This window comes from Candoia aspera, chromosome 3 (assembly GCF_035149785.1).
Source record: "Candoia aspera isolate rCanAsp1 chromosome 3, rCanAsp1.hap2, whole genome shotgun sequence".
Taxonomy (NCBI): Eukaryota; Metazoa; Chordata; class Lepidosauria; order Squamata; family Boidae; genus Candoia; species Candoia aspera.
This window is the reverse complement of record NC_086155.1, coordinates 161,707,835-161,728,975: the sequence shown is the minus strand read 5'-3', so window position 1 is coordinate 161,728,975 and position 21,141 is coordinate 161,707,835. Positions and strand designations below refer to the sequence as shown.

At 36.0% G+C, this 21,141-nt stretch overlaps 1 protein-coding gene across 4 annotated transcripts in view; it reads right to left on the bottom strand.

Moving 5' to 3' along the window:
- The window catches only part of RBBP8 (RB binding protein 8, endonuclease), a 53,874-nt gene that overhangs the window by 16,226 nt on the left and 16,507 nt on the right, over positions 1-21,141 (bottom strand). The window contains exons 1-11 of one of the 4 annotated variants that reach the window (XM_063299181.1): positions 17,974-18,305; positions 17,697-17,809; positions 16,978-17,053; positions 15,683-15,840; positions 13,704-13,805; positions 9,697-9,782; positions 8,728-8,807; positions 7,362-8,190; positions 6,989-7,118; positions 6,593-6,684; positions 4,946-5,060 (exon numbers count right to left, since the gene is read on the bottom strand). In XM_063299181.1, the coding sequence (XP_063155251.1) occupies positions 4,946-5,060; positions 6,593-6,684; positions 6,989-7,118; positions 7,362-8,190; positions 8,728-8,807; positions 9,697-9,782; positions 13,704-13,805; positions 15,683-15,840; positions 16,978-17,053; positions 17,697-17,809; positions 17,974-18,023 (1,831 nt within the window). In that variant the 5' untranslated portion in view covers positions 18,024-18,305. Of the gene's footprint in view, positions 1-4,945; positions 5,061-6,592; positions 6,685-6,988; positions 7,119-7,361; positions 8,191-8,727; positions 8,808-9,696; positions 9,783-13,703; positions 13,806-15,682; positions 15,841-16,977; positions 17,054-17,696; positions 17,840-17,973; positions 18,306-21,141 lie in introns of those variants that run through there. The other 3 variants (XM_063299182.1, XM_063299179.1, XM_063299180.1) reach the window with 3 other exon arrangements.

Below are 21,141 nucleotides of genomic sequence, written 5' to 3'. Positions count from 1 at the left end.
AAGGGAAGCAATAAATGCTTCTTTACAAGTGGAATGTTATTTGCCTGGAGGAGGCAGTGCAAAAAAGTATTATTAAATAAATCTGTCCCTTGACTAAGAAGAGCTAGAAAAATATTGGCCATTCTCGAACATACCATTTCTGACTAAGGTAACAGAGAATGTTTTGGCCTTTCAACACCCGATACAACTGAAGGATATTGATTAGCTAGACCCAATTAATTCAAGGTTTTGGCCAGGATATGTGATTGAGATCATTTAATGGATGATGTACACTGGAAGTTAGGTGGAGGAGTAAGGCCCTACTAGTTCTTTTGGAAATTCAGAGCTTTTGATATCACTGATCAAGGTATCCTTCTAGACTGCCTAATGATGGAGGACCTCGGGGACACTGATTTGCAGTGATTCCGGTCTTTTTTGTCAGACCATATTCAGACAAATAGTGTTGGGTGACTACTGTTGATACCTATACTGTGACTGCTATTGTCTCCTATATTGTTCAATATCTACATGAAACTGCTAGAAGGGTACCCAGGGCTCTGGAATGAAATGCCATCAGTATACTGATGATACAATTCTATTGGTCCTTAGCCCAAATTCAAGGAAGCAGTTGATTTTTTGGAACATTGCCCAAATTAATCCATGGGGTGAATGAAGATGAACCAGCTGAATCCCACCCCCTTTTAATATTCTGTAAGGCATGAAGAAACAAGAATACATGATAACAGCCCAGACCAATGTATCTCAGCATTTAATCACAGGCTACATCTTACACTTAATTTATCAACAGAAGAGTTATTATTATAGGCATGACTTACATAATCTTTCCAGATCTGATAAAAACGTGAGTCATCCCTCAGAGAAATCACTATTCAAATTTTATCAGTACCTTTTTTCCACAAGAGCATACTTTCCATAAGACTATACTTTACCTTGCCAATTATTCAATGATAGGTTATCTAGAAATTTCCAGTTTTGAGCAATTCTTAATGTTGCAGTTGTTGTCAACTCTTAGAGACCACATAGATAGATTCTCTCCATGATGATCCATCCTAACCTGGTCCTTCAGGTCTTCCAACTGTGCACTCATCGTCACTATATTTGGGTCCATCTAACTTGCTGCTGGTCATCCGTTTCTCTTTCTTTCCACCTTTCCCAACATTAAAGCCTTCTCTAGAGAGCTAGGTCTTTGCATAACATGTCCAAAATAGAATATTTGAGTCAGGTTATTTGTGCCTCTGGTGAGAACTCTGGGTTGATTTGTTCAATGATCCATTTGTTTGTTTTCTTGGCTGTCCATGGTATTCTCAGTAGTATTCTCCAACATCAAGGTTCAAAAGCATCAATACTCTTCTGCTTCTTCAAAGTCCAACTTTTGCTTCCATAGAGTGTCACAGGGAATACCATTGTTTGCACTATTCTGATCTTTGTAGGTTTAGACACATCACTGCATCTGAGTATTTTTTTTAAGGCATTCATGGCTGTTCTACCAAGTACTAGTCTGTGGCGTATTTCTTGACTGCTTGTTCCTTTACTATTGATAGTGCATGATACTGAGAGCATATTACAGGTAGTCCTTGGGTTACAATGGCAACTGGGATCAGGATTGCCATCGCTAAGCATTGTGGTCATAAAGTGCGATGTCACATGACTGCATTGCTTAGTGATGACAATCCCAGCAGTTCCAGTTGCCGTTGTGACCCCAAGGTCATTAAGTGGGAAGTGGTGGGAGTCCCATGTAAGGAGCATGGGGTGCTGCGGGTGGGTGCCACAGGGGGGTAGGGGAGGCTGAGGGAGGCCTGCTGCATGAGCGCAGAGAGGCCAGGGAATGGATGGTGCGGCACGAACACAGGGAGGCTAGAAAACTTACCAGGGCAACTTGTGACCTTTCCTGCTGGCTTCCCCACTGACTTTGCTTGTGGGAAGCCAGCTGGGAAGAGTGCAAAAAGCAGCCACGTGATTGTGGGGTGCTGCAACCATCATTAAATGCAAGCCAGTTATCAAGTACTCGGTTGTAAGTACCACTTGTTTAGTACTGTGCAGCTTCAAATGGTCACTGAATGAGTGGCTGGTAAGCAAGGACTACCTGTATGCCATAATGGAAAGACATACATTGATTGTCAACTCTCCAGCACAATTTCTGGTTTTAATTTTTAAAGCCATAAATAGATTAGGCTCTGAACCTATATGATATTAAGGTCAGCAAGAGAATCCCTCTTGAGGAAGCTCTCATTTTCTTAGACCTTATTTTAGGGCACAAGAGAGGAGACTTCAGCCTTTAGCCTCCAAGCTTTGCAGCCACTGTTCAGTTGTTCATTGCATGCATTCACTCAGTCAGTCAGTCAAGAAAGGAGTTAAGTTTGAACTTGTTTAAGAGTGATTTTAACTGTTTTTGTTTTATTTTTTATAGCTAACTGCCTAAAAGCTCAACAACCATAAAAATGCAATTATAAAAGCCCATGGGGACCATGTTGCTGAAACTGCACAAAGGAGCTCATCTGCCATTCTTAAATACTTCAAGCCAAGAGGTGGCCACTATATACCTGCAGCATTCAAACTATTTGAAGCCAAGCCAATAACACAACTCCTGTATGGAGCCCAGGTTGGCCCCTTCTCCAGTTTTGCACCACTGGAACTTGTGCAATCCAAATTTCTATGATCGGCCCTTCAAGTCCCAAAATGTGTCTCTAATGCCACCATGAGACTAGAGACAGGCCTCATGAAAGTGGAGGCTAGGGTCTGGGTGGTCATACTCAACTATTGGCTCAGACTATCCTTTTTTCCCCTTGGTCTTGCCCCATTAACTATGAGGGATGACTTTCAGTCCACATGGAAACAGGCAGGGGCTGTCCTAACCAGGAAACACACTGAGACAATGAACTGGTCTCTAATATTTATTGCTAGTACTTAACAGGAATCCTAACAAACTGAAGAAGCGTGGGAAAAACCCAGACATATAACCCCCAAGGGTTAAGGCGGTCCCGATCTGTGTCTCTTTGAATGGCTGAACAATTCATCAGTGCTACGCATGCGCTTGACAGTCTGGATGGGAGCCCCCTGCTCGCCATCCTTACTCATGACAGGGGCAACTAAAATCTCAACTCTGGGCTTCTCTCCAGGTCTGCTACTCAGCATGGGATATGATCAGGCCAAAGCATTCATTAAACAGTGTGTAGCAGACACAGAGCGCCAACTGAATTTAGCCAGATTCCCAACCTTTATTGCCAGTGAATCCAGCATGTATTCTGCCTCCCCTATGACGTACTTAACTAAATGCAAGGTACCCAACCATCGGAGGGCGCTCACTGATTATTTTCACTATGTCCTGATACGTAAAACCACAGAACTCAAAAAGGGTGTACTTTCTTTTTCCCATGACTGTACGATGTTGCCAGGTTCTGTGCAGCAGCACTTAAAATTTGCCAGATGATGACTGGTGCCACAAACTAGCATTTAATTTTAATTTACTAGAGTATTGTATTTACAGGTATACTAACCTTTATGCTCCCCCACACTCATCTAATGCTCCAAACCCTCCCCTAGATTTTTTTCTTTCCTTTTACTTTCTCCTTTTCCTCTAAACTTTTGTGTTTTATCTTTTTATATTAGCTTTTAATATATTTTCTATTTCTGTGTTTTAGCTTTTTGTATCAGATCTTAATGTATTTCTGTGTTTTAGTTACTTATATTAGATTTTAATGTACCTTCTATGCTTTTAACTGACTTTACCCCACCCTCCTTATGCTGGTCTTTGACCGTAATATTTGTTTGTTTGCAATTATAAAAAAGTAGCAAAAATAAATAAAAATAAAGGAATAGAAGAATCTGAGTCCTGCAATTTTTACAAGCTTTTGCCCCACTAAAGGCTGTTTTATTATACCAGATTAAAAGGTTGGTAATTATCCTATTCCTTATTGTAAAGCTAACTCTAGGTAAAGGTAAAGGTTTCCCTTGACGTAAAGTCCAGTCGTGTCCGACTCTAGGGGGCGGTGCTCATCTCCGTTTCTAAGCCTTTAGAGCCGGCGTTGTCCATAGGACACTTCCGGGTCATGTGGCCAGCATGACTCACGGAACGCCGTTACCTTCCCGCCGAAGCAGTACCTATTGATCTACTCACATTTGCATGTTTTCGAACTGCTAGGTGAGCAGGAGCTGGGACGAGCAACGGGAGCTCACCCTGCCGCGCGGTTTTGAACCGCCGACCTTCCGATCGACAGCTCAGCGGTTTAACCCGCAGCGCCACCACGTCCCTTAATTTCCTATTTTCTTACTGCCTATATTAATCTAGGGTATTCCTATTGCTACAGGTTTTGTGCAACTACTTCTATCTTGTTTAATCTATGAACTTCTATCTTGGTGTTCTATACTTCCCATGCCTACATTCGTAGCTCTGTATTTTCCTTTTTTAACTATTTCCTAGCACTTTGAGTTTTTTCTATTTCCCCAAGTCTTCAGCTCTTTGCAGGCCCTAGTCAGGTTCTTCCCCCATCCTTTGGCTCTGTCTCAGCTAGTCTTGCTTGCTGAAGGGTTGCTCCAAAGGCTGCTGTTCCTTGTCTCTTCCTGGGATTGCTGCTGAGTTGCTTGCTTTTGGACTGGAGGCCTTTCTTGTTTCCCTGCAGTCTTCCTGGCTCAGCTCCTTTGTTGCCACATAAGCTCTGGGTTTCTTATCTGTTTGATGGGATACACTCTCCAATGAAGGAGGAGATGGGGCTGTTTTAAGTCTCTTTCCCAGGGAGTGACTTCATCCTTCCACAGTGGGCTATTCATGCACTACCATCAACCCCTATTGACTATGGTTCTGATGCAACTGCTATCTCGATGCATCTATGGAGCAGGGTCACATATCCACGTAAGGCAGAGGTACATTAAGATGATAAGTTATCTTAATGCATCAATTATCTGAAGAATAAAAATGATAACAGGCTGTGATAAACAAAAATAAACTTACTTGTACTGTTTGCTTCTTTCTGTTCTTGTTTTTTCATTCTTAATAGAATACTATCACTGATACATGTATAGTCCATGTTCAGGGTCTCTGATCCAATTTTTGTTTGAGTTCCTTCCTTTTAATTAACAAAATTAAAGATAACTATGATAGACAAAATTAAAATATCACTACTAAAACTGTAAGTATAATTTCTATAAATGTTCAATAAAACTACATCAACATTTTAAAAATAAACATTAGACTGCTTATCATCTTTTTAGATTCTAGAACAATCTCAAGTCATCTGGAGGTGCCTCATACATAGCAACTTCATCCATGTGCAAATTCTGATCAAAGCCAAAACCTGGAAATGCATACAGTATTTAATATTTTAAACACGTATGAACATGTTTTGGGGCTTCTAGCATATACATTGAGCACTTCCATAAATAAAGAGAATTATGTTATATTTAGAATTGGTACAGGAATGGAATTATATTTTCATGGAGATTCAAAGAAGCAGAAAAACAAAGCAATTTTACAGCCCATATTTTGGTCAATTTCATTAAACAAAATAAAGTTGAAGTTTAATTCTGAACTTCTCTGTCTTAGGCTTATGTCTTGAATATTTATTCAGTTATACTGTGTACGTACATACAATTTAATTTGTGCCTCTCTGCAGTTGATTGAACTACATTTTGAAGTTTCTCTTCTCATTTACAAAGTCAAAGTACTTTTAACATGATTGTAAACCTCCTAGAGTCTGATTAGGGTTGCATATACTACAGTATATTGGTGAAGTATATAAACAAGACCAATGTGCAAAAGCTTGCTGCCAAAAACCTGCTTGGATATTACTTTAATTTTTTTTAAATTAAAGATGACATTACTAGTGGTAGGTCAGAGTGAAGAAAACATTCTTCACACAGTTCTCTAAAACAAGGAGTTCCTAACATTCAGTCTATCATATAAATGTCCCAAGCAGATTATAAAGGAAGGCTTCTAAAATATCAGTGTTTCTAAAGATACATTCACAAAGATTTTGATATTTTTAATGGATTATAAAAATTTTATTGAGGACAGAGAAGATATATTCAGGGAAAACTTTTTGCATGAAAAGTTGGAATATCATTTTCTTGGTAGATAATCATTATATGTCATGAGTACTGATGGTGAGCAGGAGGGGGCCTCTATCCAGGGGGGAAAACGCATGCGTAGTACTGAGGAATTAAGCAGCCATTCAAAGAGACACAGATCAGACCCGCCTTAACTTTTGGGGTTTATCTGTCTGGATTTTTCCCACGCTTCTTCAGTTTGTTAGGATTCTGTTTTATGTAGCAGTAATAAACACTAGAGACCTACTCCTCGTCTCAGCGTGATTTCTGACTGTTAGGACATTATATGAGCTTAGAGATTTTGGTAACATGAAACAGTCCCCAACATTGATTGTACACGGAGGACTGTTTCAATATAAAAAGTTACATTTAAGGATTAGCTGTAAAGCTTTGCATTATCAGTAATTAAATGCATGTCATTTTATATTTATCAGCCTTAAAATTACTTTCAAGAAAGAAAATGATCTATTAGCTCTGTTTTATTTCAGTCTTAATAGATCAACAGTCTAGTCTGTACAATGAGTTTAATGAGCAAAGCTTTAAAATTGCTTACTTTTGTGTCAATCAGAGTAACATCCATTTTATATTGGGAAAGGTCAGCTCCAGGATCTATACTCCATTGCACATTTTCCAAAGATGTTTTATCTTGAAAAGAAAACAGAACTTTTAAATGTAATGACAGTTCTATAGAAACAAAATTCCATACATAATCAGATAAAAAATACAAATTGTAGCCTGTAGTAATTACTGACTTTAGATGTCATAAACATGGCAAGCTTTAAAAGAGAATATGCAAGCAGTATATTACAAGAAGATCCCATGAACAAAGATAGCATGGAAAGATCTGTAACTAGAAACAAATTTAGGGTATGGTAATACCAGCAAAGGGGTTAGTTTCAAGGCACTGTGATAGTCCTGCTCATTTATAAAATAATGAGTAAAAAGATACCTTGCTCATTGTCAAGCTGTATGATCTTTGTCAACCTGCAAGGATTTGGCTGAAGTACCGATGCTGGTTCACCCATTCCATGTCCTGATCTTATTCTCTTACTTATTGGTTCATGATCATCAGCAATCTCCTACCAACACAATTAAGAATTTAAACAACTTTTGCACTAATTTCTAGTATAGAATTACTATCTACTTATGCATATTTTCAGTTGCATTTATTTTCTGACCATCAAACTTATATGCAGAAATAAAAGTACTCTCCTATGTCCATTGCAAAGTCTTTGCACAGGAAGAAACTAATTCAGTTTCTCAAGAAACTCAGGCTACAAATGATGGTACATTATAGATTAAAGCCTTAATCACATACTTACTTTCATATCTCCATCATTTGGCAAAGGCGGATTAGAAAAATTAGCAATTTCCTCTTTTATTTTTACTTCATGCTCTTTTGTTGGGGACACTTTGCTAAGAGATTTCAGGACTGCTTCTTGTATGCGGGGATTCTCTTGTGAATCTTTGTTTATTAAATTACTATCGGTGATTTTAGATGAAGACTCTTTCACTAGTGGTTGGAAAACATCATGGAGAGTTGCCTGCCTCAGTTTTATCTTGGAGCTCTCGGTACTTATTTTTTCACAGTGAAAACCAGAAAAGCGATCAGACAGATCTAAAGGTTTATCAGTTGTGTTATCTCTGGCAATAGGAGAAATATCCGCATGGGATGGGAAAGCATTTTCTTTTTCACAGTGGATTACATGGCTGTTCTTCTCATCATTTTTTTTCCTTTTAGAACATCTGTTTCCTAACAGTTTCTGTGATGCAAGGAAGCCACCCTTGATGATGTCATCTCTATCCAGATGAATATTGGTCATACATATTATGGGCTCCTCTGTATTCTGTTTCAAAGCCATTTGCCTACCAGTTGGAGCTTGATTGATAATTGTTGTTATTTCAGTCCCAAGGCTCACAAAAGGAACATCTTCAGATTTTGATCTCACTTTCTCAGTTCTTAAAAGGGAAGAATTGTTGATGGGGCTGTTTTTCAGATTTGATTTTCTCTCTGCTGCTAAAACAGATGGGGAAAGATTTATACTTAGGCCTAAGCTGCTTTTAACATTGGCAGATGCCCCAAAAACAGGAGAAGGTATCTTGGAATCCCATGTTGTAGGTGGGGAAGGATCCTCAGATGGGTCTGAAAACCTGAACAGAGTTAAGTTTTATAAATAAATGTTAAAGGAAATTACAAAATGCTAACAGAAATTACAAAGCAACAACAGCCATTCACTTGCAAGTACTTTTAATGATTTTGTTATATATATTATTTATACCATATAACCACAAAAAGTTATTTGGGATGATTACATTTTAAAAAGTTAAAATCTTTGAAATTTATAAGCATGGGTAAGGATTAAAACTAATAATATAATACTACAAAAACACAAGTTGAATAACAGATATTACTTAGGAAATCTTGAAAAAGCAGTTGAAGTCACATTAACAATACTAGGAAAACATGTAAGTGGGAACTAGGCAATCTGCTCTCGGAAAGAAAACCTAGAAATTTTTAAAACCAGATACTGACTTTGAGAATAATATGTTCCTAGTAGCCTTCCACTCATCACATTTAACAGGCTAAAGTATCTACTGAAATATATCCAAAGATAATCTTAAGGTATCAATAAATATGTGGGAGAATGTGATCTTTCCATTCTTTAAAAAATAAAAAGGAAGACTCACTCCAAATTGTCACTATTACTTTTACAACACACTTGAAACAATTGTTTTCTGGTAACTCCAAGTGGTTTGCTGCGAGGTTCCTATGGAACAAAAATATATGATTTCAGAAAATGATTCTAATATTGCATGATATAATTGTCTAACAAGCTCCAAATATACTTACTCACTTACTGACCACAGAATATTATTGTTAATTTACGATCTAAGACCAAACCAACAAACTGCGCTTGGTGAAAGAAGACAACTATTCCCAATAGAAAGCGTGTACCAAGCTCAGAATTATCAGATGTACATGTTTAGAGATGTTTTTAAAAAGTTACATTCTCAGTGAGATTTGTTGGATGGAAAACAGGGGCATCAAGAACCTGGAATACTGGAAAGGTAAGTGAATTGCACATGACACCTAATTATTCCTTAGCTTCCTCGCCTTCTTAAGATCATGCCTGCTAAAACCTAGTTCTGAGAGCACAAGATTCTTTATACTATGTGCATGCTTTTTAAAAAAATGGATTATGTTCCAAAACTGCGACTAAGGAATCACTGTAAAACAATGAATAGTTATATTTATTAAGCAAAGAAATGCATTTGGCAGTGCAAAAAGATTTGTATCTATTCCTTCATGCTTATTTCTAGTAATTTGCTTTCCAGCAAACTGAAGCCAAAAATTCCTTTAATTTTCTTTAAAAAATTATGCAGATGCAGGAATGATGTAATCATTTTACTTGGAATAATACAAATTTACAGGTAGACTACAATTTTTAGAATTTACATTCTCATTTAGCTTTTTGGGGAAAAATCAGAAGAAGCCACTGTAAATTATATATGCCTCAATGCTTTATGTACTGCGCTTAACAGCTGGTGATGTTTTTGTGAGTCATTAGGTGAAATAAGGAAAAGGAATTACACTTTTCCCTATGAGGATTAATCTCTCAAATAGACTTTATGAGAGATCATAAAAATAGTACTTACATGCTCATCACATTCAAGTGTTTCTGCAGCAACTGCCTTCAAATTAAAATGCACTGAATTGGGACATTCTCCTTTCTTTTCTTTGCCTGCACCAATGAAAAAGAAATCTTTTTCCATTCTTGGTAATGGTCTTTACAAGCTTTTGCAGACTGAATTAAGACCTAAAAGAGCTTCATACACTGTGTCTTATGAATTAAGAATATCTCCTCTGAGATGAATTATTTTCAAGAGATCACTGTTGAATTTTTGATAAAATGGTAAGCTATTTTCACAGCTATTATTTTAATTCATGCACTCAAACAGCACACATTTGATCAAAGGCCATGGTTCAGATTTACTTTCTCATTAGTTGTTAATAGTTTTGATAATATCTGTAACAAAGGTATTACAGGAGCTAATAAATACAAGAAATAAATTAAAGTTCATTAAAAATGAAAGTATCAATAAAAGTATAACATAATCCAAAAACAAAGATGAAACAGAAACTAAAGCTTTGAAATAATTCCCAAGCAATTGTTAAGTAAGCCTGACAAGGTAGGGTTAGGCAATTCTGCAGCCAGAGCAAAAGCCAGCCACCGCACATCAGCACAATTCTGTGGACACTTGGGAAAGTGCTTCCAAAAATTATCTTAGAATCAAGGCAAATATATACGGTGAAAATCTTTAGGTTACCTTGTCCTAAGTTATGAATGACCTTAAAGATTTCAACAACAACAAAATCCACTTTGAATTGGGTCTGAAAAATAATCCAAGTTCTAAAGATGACAATATCATAGCTGATATTAGCACATCAATAACATAAATGCTACTATACACAGTCCGTATGTATGTATTTCAGTTTTAAACTTAGTTTTCAAATGCTCTGCTTACAGCAGCAACCTTTTAAAAATCCCAGAACCTACCTGACCTTTTCTGATCAATTTGGGGGCTAAGTGGTATCCCATAAGAAACCATAAAATGTCCTCTCCCAATAAACAAGCACTATCTAGATTTGTGAAGCATCAGATAATTAAAAAATACAATTTGTACAATTTTCAGTGTCTGTGGTGGCCACCACCAAGTTTTTCATGGGCTGCATATAGCCCTTGGGCCTTAGATTTTGCACCCCCTATTGTATGAAGAAAAAATTCTACTGGTTAGATTGGTACAATCATGTGCCAAACATTTTTTAAGCTATTGGATTCTGGAATATTCTCTTTGCTAATCAGTCTGATTCAGAAATGACCACTCTTTGGCTATTTAGGGCTTTACATCCATGCAGGAGGCATGGCTAAATCCCCTCTTACTAATCATAGACTGTATTATGGGATCAACATCTAGTAATGAGCAGTCCGGAGCATTTTTCAATTTCATGAGTCCTGGTAGAGAGCAATTATCACACTTTTAATTTTCTCTTTTTGATGGACATACAGAATGTCAGATTCAGTTCTATCTTTCTTTTAGCCTTTAACCTGATTTGCTTTCATTAGACATACAAAACTAGTTGTCATAAATAGGAAGCTTCTGTTTTTTTTGTGACTCATTAGGTCAAGATTTTTGCTCTATTCTGATGGGTTTTATCAAACAGTAGAGTTCATAAAGTCATGTCAACATTGAAAACCATTTGTATGATTATAGTATATAATATTCTCTTATCATTGCTGTCAACACACACATATTTTTCAAATTTTTGGCAGTCTATATTTAGGATATATCTATAGATTTATAGATAAAAATAGAACATGGCATATTGGTGAAACTAAGAGAAATAACAAGTATGTAACAGAGCTGAATGAAAGTGGTCTGATAGTGTGGAATGGAGTTGAATGTATTAATACATGCAGGGAAGTACAGACGTGGAGTGGAATTGAAAGTATGAATACATACAGGCATGTGTACGTTTAATTAGGAATGAAAGGACTAAAACATATGTTATAAAGTATAGAACGGTATAACAAGGATTATTGTGGGTGAGTATGAAAGTACTAATTCATAGATTACTGATAACTGGTTTCCATTCTACTGAATGGTGACAATGAAAGAATCAGGGATGATTTTTGATAAAAACTATGCAAGGTTCTGATTGTGTCATCCAGTAAAAAAAATTATGTTAGGAGCCATAAACAAATGATAGGAATGAGACAAGAGAGGTCAGAAAAATGATTCAGCTATTCAGAAACCCAAGAATGAATGAGAATGGGGATTGTTGGGGAATATCTGTTTAGAAAATGCTGTTTCAAATATGCAATATAAGCTTATTTATGGACACATATTGCAAAAGAAGGAATTTAAATCTAAAAGTATGATTGATTTGATTGTTTTTGATGAAATATTGAGAGAATTAGTGAAGTATAGAAAGAAGATGAGAGGTTCTGAATATGGGACAGACTATTTCTTAGTAGTGCCAAATGTGACCTTGGGAAAAATGGACATTGAAGAAAAGGAACAAAATGAAAAGAGATGAACAATGTTGTGGTGAACTAGATTTAGCTATATTTCCTTTCCTTTTCTCTTACCTCACAGCTTAAGTTCCTTTTGTTGCTTATTTCTTGCTACTTTTCTGCACTTTGAACATTACTTACTATGAAAGGGAACAGCATCAGGTACATATATGTATGTAGATATATGCATGTGTGTTTTATTGCAGAAATAGTTCCTTTGATATATAGATATTAAAAAGCAAACATTAAAGGAATCATTACCAGAACCCTTGCAAAAGTGTGTTTTTTGAATGCTGTTTGTAAAGTGAACTGAAGAACTTGAAAAGCATAAAAAATGCTTTGTGTGAATGTCATCACTCTTCTTGCTAAGCAAAAATCACCAAAAGGATGACCTTAAATGACTGACCAAAGAAATCAGTATTTATTAAAGCTACCTCATGTTTTTCAGCAAAGCTGATTCCCAAAGTACTAAAAATGAAGAACTGAAATAAATATACAAGCATAATAAGAGAAAAACACAGATTAAAGGGGGCAGGGAGAAAGTATTCAGGGTTTTGATCCTTGCATGTTGTTTTGCTGATGCAATAACCTGCAGAGGTTCTTTATTCCTTCTTGAAGCCTGGTAGGACATCTAGAAGAAAGTGATCTTTAAATAATTCATGGCTCATATTAAAGACTTGACTAAATAGCTGTAATTTGGTCCTATCATCAAGATTGCACTCACCACAAGTTCTGTTGCAAACTTCCAACTCAGCCAAGGATGTATATCCTTATAACATGTCTATACCAAATCTTCTGAGTGTCAAAAAACAAAACTAACTGAATACTGTTCTAACACAAGTCTAAAAAATTATTAGAAATATTGTAAGACCTTTTATTACTATATAAACAGAACCTGAAATTTTAAATTTTAACTTATAATAAAATTTCTTAGCCAAAAATCAACTACAACAGAATAGTATTTGCTAGAATTTATCAACATGTGCGTATTACATTTCTGTGGAGTCTTTTCTAAATTAGCACCACCCCCACCCCTCCAGATATAATGGTGTGTCATAATTGCTTGGCAACATGGTTGTTCTGGCTGAGAATTATAGTAGTTATATTCTAATAAAAGTCAAAGGCATCAGTTTGGTCAGGGCTAGTGTACACTTTTTGCCAAGCCATATGTCTCAATGGTTAATTAAATATACCCAGTATGTTACTGCATTTCTAACCCATTTGCTTTGAATCATCTACTTGATTTTAATTAGTTGTTGATGAACATCTGATATTCTGTAAAAAGAAAATCTGAAAAGTTATACCAGAAAATAACATGATTCCAATATTATACAGTTGAATGCTCATTTTAAAAAAACCAGACAAGTTTTTTAAGCAGGTGAAAAGCAGATGAAAAGCTAAGCTAATAATTAACCTACATAAAGATGTAATATAATTGCTTTAGTGTTCCATCTGTTTCTTCAGAAATAGTTCAAGAATGAACTATTTCTTCTTTTCTGACCAAAAATAATCTTATAGGAAGATCTCTTTAAAAACACTTTCTTTCCTTGTTATTAAGTATATAATGCTAAAATTGGCTATATTTACTTGAATCTGGGGTCAACTGTGGATCACATGTATCTGCCACCAATATTTCTTCTTCAGAACAGACATGCTTTTGAGTGGATGACAATGGGATATTTCCAAGTTCTAAAAAGAAAAAAAATCAAATCAAATACAAAATTTGTATTTAAAGATTTATAGAAAATGTTTATTTTTAAATATCTGATGTCCTCTGATCCTAACTGGTTTTGGTTTCTAGTTAGCTGTCTTCTTTTTCTTCTTGATATATTTTGGTTTTTTTGTTTAATTTCTATCTGTAAGCTACTCAGAGCTGCTGTGAAATCAGGTGGCCTTGACAATGAAATAATAAACAGATAAATATAAGCTGACTAGACCTGAATGGACAAAATCCATTTTCTTTGAGAGAGTTTGAGCATTTCTTGTATGTATGTAAATAGGTCAATAAAAGAGCTGAGTACGCACTAGGTTTATTGATTCAAATTTCAGATCAGCTACAAATTCACTATGTGCTTTAAACAATTCACATTATTGCTGAAATTCTGGAATACAACTACCACCCTACCTATTCAAAATCCCCCACAAAAAGGTTTTGTGTTAGTTACTGAAAATTCTATGAAACAATCTGAACACCTGTGGATTTCCATTAGAGTGGTGCTCTTTGTCTTGATCAGCTTTTAGATGTCAGAGGTAAAAAGATGGTTGTAGATTTTAATTGGTTTCCATATTTTGATTAGTCATTAAACTGTGTTGTTAAAAAAAGACACTCCCTGTCCAGAATACTAGGAAAAATGCATTTATTTAGAAGCACTTGAAGTATGCAGTCTAAAAATTGGAGAACATTTAAGGATTGAACAGAAGACACTGACCAAAGAACAGCTTAGTCTAGTTTGCTAGTCTAAATTAGGCAGATTATGTACAGTAATATATAATGAAATTTCTATATAATATATAGAATTTTGAATATAAATTAATATATATAATAAACTAAATATTCTGCTTTTGCCAATGGCCAACCAGATGCTTTCAAGAATAGGAAGGCATAAAACCCTTAGGCAACAGGATAGGTACACTTCCTTATGTTTTTACCACTATTGCATTTTTTTTCTTTAAAACTGAAGTTAAACTGTTCCAAACCCACTATATATTTAAAAATAAAATTATACACAAGCACATTTGGACAGAAACTGGAATATCCAAAAGGAAAAAAACATGCAGTTTAAAAGGTGAAGAGATGACTGTGCTATACATCATAAGAGCTCTAATATTGAATTTATGTGTCCAAGTTATGGTTTTAAAAGAAATACATAACTATATTTTAAGTATTTGAGATGAATTTTATTGTTTAAAAAATGAAAGCATTCCAAAAATTTCACCTTATATACATAGTAAGAGAAATGCTCTTATTAGTTCCAATTTGTATTTTTATCTCTATTTGTATGAATAATAGCTTGGTTTTAAAAGCTTTTGATTATTTAAAACATGCTTTTTCACTGAGCAACAGCCCACAGTTGAGAGTGAAATCACAATAGTTTTAAATGTGTGTGAGTGCTCTGTGTATGTGTGTTTGTGTATGTATGACTAAAGGATTTTAAACATTAGTTTATCATCTATATTTTCTTTTATTTTAGTTTAAACTTGGATATCATAAAATTAAAATCCTTCTATTGTCCACAAGGTGGTGACGTAATACTTAAAGGAGAGCAGCTAAAATTAAGAATTTGCTTCCTAATTTCCAGAAACAGTTTTCGAAGGTACACACTCATATTATTTAAATGATACAGATGCTTAAACATATCATTTGAATATTGCTTATCTGAACTACTTAAATTTAAATGCCCATATTTTGAATATATTAATTTGCTAATATTTACAATGAGGGTCAAATATTGAGCTTGTTTAACAGGCAAAAAAGGGGCACCAATAACTATTGCCTTCTATTATTCTTGATATTACAATTATTACCAGCTACTTTAGGGGAAGAAATTAATTATTAAAAACTATACCATGGATTCTTCCTTTCTTTTCCAAATCTGTGCACTTTTGTTCTGTGTACCGGACATGCCTATTTTCTCGTTTTCGGCGCATTCGATTAACCATTGAAAGTGATACTGACTGAACTGGTGAATCTGGAATAATTCCTTCCATATATTGCTCTTGCTCCCTAAGAAAATCATAGAAAAACAATATAAATAAAGGCTAAATACATCAACCTCCCCCATTCTCTCATCTTCCTGGAAACTGAATCAAGGAAAGTCTGTTATCAAACAACCACTGAATAGTTATTTCTTTATCCTTTTTTTTTTTGCTCTTACCTGCACTGGGGGAAGGAGGAGAGTAGCAGAATAGGAATGAAATTAAGGAGGAAGAGACCCCCTTATGAGAAAGAGGGATGAAAAAACACTGAAATTTTTAAAAAGTAATTAGAAAGATTTAAAGAATAAAAATCCATACTAGCTGGACATGATCAGGAAAGGAGCTTCAGAAAACAACAGCAGTAAAAGTGGAAAAGAGAAACAATTCAGCCTTTGCAGCCTTCAAAGAGAACCATCTGGAAGAAGCATACAGACACTGATGAAACTTGGCAGGAGATACTGGTAAAAAAAAAAGAATGGCAGCAGTATGCATATAAACGATAATTTTAAAAAGATTGTAAATCAATGCAAGTGTTAAAAAACTCATTAGAAGTGACAAGGGTTCATTTCCCCACTTCATTTAATCATAACAAGAGTTGTAGATAAGCTTAACTTATCTGGTAAATACAATCTGGTGTTGCTATGACCATCTCCACTATGTCCCCAATCCATCCTAATACCCTACAGTCCTAGAGATTGAACTAAAGGTAAAGGAAATTCTCTTAACAAGGAGCTGACATCTATTTTTATTTCTTTATTGCAGAACTCCTATTTCTTTCTCAGCTGGAAAACAATGGGGGAATTTTGAACATTTTGAACATGAAGTACTGAGGAGATTTTTAAAAAAATATGCAGTGCTTTTTAAATATGTAGTACTTTACAACAAATCTTGCTTCCTTTAGGAAAGTGAGTGTCTCATGTTGTACTGAGCAGGAGCATTTGCCCCTATTAATAAAGTTATGGAGTTCTGGTTATGTCATTAACATGTCACATTGCTAGCACGTGCACATGCGTGCACAGTTTATAATACCTGAGCTTGACTACTAATAACTTACACAGATACATCCATGCATTTTTCTTGGTGTGAGATATAAGTTATTTGCCATTCATTTCTTCTGAGATAACTTGACTATTACATTTATTTGCATACTTATAGACAAACCTACTCAATTTTTTGCTGCATCTTCTGAAGCTTTTCCGAAATCTTTTTATTTTCATCCTGTAAGTTGTTTCTTTCATTCACTAAAATAAAATGAAAGCATTATAATTTTCTGTTGTGTTTTATCTTAAAAGATATTTTTCACAAACCTATATATAATCACTAAGATAACATTGAATGGACTTACATTCTAATGCGCATGGAGTATTTCATGCAATAATTTGTAAATTAATTATATTCATTATGAGGTTTGGCAATAAATTATTTCTTATTTCACTCTTTTTCATCACATCAGAATAGACCTTCATGGTAAGAATTAGAACTGCTGAGAACTCAACTGATACAGATTCAGAATTAGAAAAAATCATACCTTAATACAAAATTGATATGTGAGCAAAATCTCTCCACTGAATCAAGTCTAAATGAAATGTTCTTGGTACTCAGTTCAATATCAACTAAAATGTTTTTGCATTTTATCTCAAACAAATAAAAGCTTTCCATATTATTTATCTTACTATATTAATAAGTTTGAAAAGTACTTACGTTTCATGAATCCTCTAAAATTTATGGCATGAGTAGTGCAATCCCTCACATATACCAGAGTACCAAATTAAATTCAAATGGGTAAATGGTTTTTGTCATAAATCTTGCCATTTCTGATTAAAGGACGATAGCAACACAAATCCAAAAACAATGGTGTAATGACAAAGGGATGATAAAACTCACTCAGTTCAGTGATTAACTTAAGGTTCTGTTGCCGGATATTTTCAAATTCCTGTTGTTTTTTCTTCATATGCTCTTCGGTTACTGCACAACGATCACATAATCCTGCCCTTAACCTATGTAATTAGAAGGTGTATTTTCTCCATCTGTTGTCGGTTCAATATAAATTTTGAAAGTACTAGATAAGTCGGAGCACTCTAAAGATGGGCTTATGATAAATTATAAAGACTTAGCTAATGGGATATACAAATATTAAGGCTGAAATCATAAGCATACTTACAAGAAATTAAGGTTTATTGAACATTGCAGGATTTGCTTGCAAGTAATCATACAATAATTGCTTTGTAAGTAGTAATTGAAATACTTATAAATATTGAAGCATGTTTCTGGACTAATTCCAATTTCTGATCACTGAGTGAAGAAAATACTATTTGGTGAGAGAAAAACATTTCTTCTCACATATGTTCTTATTTTACAGATCTTGAATATCCCCCGAAGAATTCATAGCTGGATATCATTGGAAACAAATTCTTCACAAACTCAGCCATTATCTGATCCAATATGGCATATTCAGACATAAACCTTCAATATAAATGTTATCTTCAACAGCGCAGTTCTAATATTATTTGGCAGCAAGACAAATACCTTAAGTATAGAAAGCAAAGCAAAAACATTAAATTATATTTGTTTGTTGTCTGAAACTTAAACAGTTTTAATCAAATTAAACTTTAGGCCTATAATGACACTGGAAGTCTGAAAGGTCAAATGACCCATGTGATGTTATAAAAGGGCCTATTTTTGGTCATGCCGAATCACAGTCCAACATATATTAGTGGAAGTACTAGCAGATTTACAATGGAAATTCCTGGTCCAATGCTATAGCAAGAGACCATTTATGCTAACAGTAAAACTTTAGAAAGATCCTATTAGTCATTTTCCTGTGCACAAAGTTGCTCTGCTTCTTTTATGCAAGCAGAAAGTACATTTGCATAACATGCATGCCCATTATTTTGGCAAACTCTGGGTAGCCTAATATATGAACAAGCAAATCCCAGTTTGCCTGACTTTCCTCCTCTTCATAGCAGCTGGCCAGTCAGCCCTTCCCCACCAGAATAATGGCCCAATCAGGGAACTTACATACCAATACAAATAAGGTGCTCAGCAGACCCATGAGTGGCTATGTTGCTGTGGTAGGAGCAATTCCAATTGTGCCTGCTACTACCATTGACCCCATGCTTAGAGAACAGAAGCTTTTAATTGTTTAACTTTTCTCTCTGGGTTCATGCAGAGCAAAGGCTAAGTGAAGCAGGATTCTAGATTGTGTCTTAGAATTTCTGTGTTAACCACCAGCTTAAGCCTAGAGGGGATTTGAATGACACATTAAGCTTAACTTTAGTATGACTTAATGCATCATGCAAGTGCTGCCAGTGATCAAGCCAGGAAGCCTCTAACTACAGTTTCAAGACATGGGTTAGCATTCTAACATTCAGAAACTTGTTACTATAGATTTCTGGTTTTCCTTGCACCCCAAAGGAAAGGGCAAAGTGATTGCCTGTGCAAGCAAAAGTCTCATTCATATTTTAGCTTATTAACCTTACATGATTACCTAAATATGGTCACCCTGTTTATTTATTTAATTTTTATCTCGCCTTTATTATTTTTATAAATAACTCAAGGCAGTGAACATACGTAATACTCCTTTCTCCTCCCATTTTCCCTACAACAGCAACCCTGTGAGGTAAGTTGGGTTGAGAGAGAGTGACTGGCCCAAAGTCACCCAGCCAGCTTCCATGCCTAAGGCAGGACTAGAATTCACAGACTCCTGGTTTTTAGCCTAGCATGTTAACCACTAGACCAAACTGGCTTTTAGTTAGTTTTAGTTAGTTAGTTTTAGTCTCTGTTAGTTAATGAAAGCCGTAACAGAAAATAAACACATAATGTCAAAGTGTACTAATATATATTTGGGGGGAAAAATTAAAAAACATACAAGAAAATGTTAAAAAGCGACATAGTATCATAGACTCATAGAGTTGATAGGGATGTCAGAGGTCATCTACTCCAGCCCCCTGGTATATGATGTGCTAAAGCATTTTTGACGGGTGTCTATCCAGCCTGTGTTTGAAGACCTCCATTGAAAATGAATGTACCACTTCATGAAGTAGCCTGTTCCATTCATCGACCTACCCTTACCATCAGGAAGTTCCTCCTAATATTTAACTTGAATCTATTTCTGTGCCATTTCCAGCCATTTCTGGTCCTGCCTTCCAAAAATGACAAAGTCCAAATCCACTCCCTCCTCTATATGACAATCTTTTAAATTTCTGAAAACTGCGATCACATCTCACTTCAGTCTTTTCTTCTTCAGGCTAAACATACCTCATAGGACTTGGTTTTCAGTTCCCTTGCCATCTCAGTGGCCTTTTTAGACTGTGAGGCCCAGAACTGGACATAATATTCCAAGTGGACTCAACAAGGCACAGTAGAGTAGGACAATTACTTCTTACGATTTGAACTCTATATTCCTGTTAATACATCTCAACAAAGCATTTGCCTTTCTAGCAGCTCCATTCGGTTGACTTATATTCAGTATATTTATTTATTTATCAAATTTGTCACTGCCCATCTCCTGGCACCGGAGGGACTCAGGGCAGTTTACAACAAAATAATAAAAAAACAATAAACATATAATAAAATTCCATATAAAATGCGCTATTAAACAATTTCACAAAGCTACTAAATATAAATAAAATCCAGATGGCTGTGGTCTCATTCAGTCACTGGGTAGGAGTGGCACTTCAAGGCACTAGCCAACCCCAAGTACGACTATTCTCCTCCCTGCCCCAAGCCCAGTGGCAGAGCGAGGTCTTCAAATTCCTCTGGAAGGGTAGGAGCGATGGGGCTAACCTCACCTCCGGGGGCAAGATGTTCCAAAGGGTGGGCGCTCCTGCAGAGAAGGCCCGCCTCCTGGACCCCGCCAGATGGAATTCTCTTACCGAGGGGGTCCCTAGCATGCCCTGTCTGCATGATCAGGTGGGACTGGCTGATGTAGCGGGGAGGAGGCGGTCCCTCGTGTAGCCTGGTCCCATGCCATGTAGGGCTTTAAAGGTGATAACCAACACCTTGAATTGGACCCAAAAGCAAACTGGTACCTAGTGCAGCTCGCACAGCAAAGGTGTTATATGTGCTATTCTAGAGGTGCCAAAAATAGCCCACACGGCTGCATTCTGGAACAGCTGAAGCTTCTGGATACCCTTCAAGGGTAGCCCCATGTAGAGCGCATTGCGATAGTCTATATGGGAGATAACAAGGGCATGAGTGACTGTTCGAAGGGCCTCCCGATCCAGGAAAGGGCGTAACTGGTGCACTACACGAAGCTGTGCAAAGGCCCTTCTGGCCACGGCTGCCACCTGCTCCAAGAAGATCCCCAAGTTACTCACTGGGTCTATCT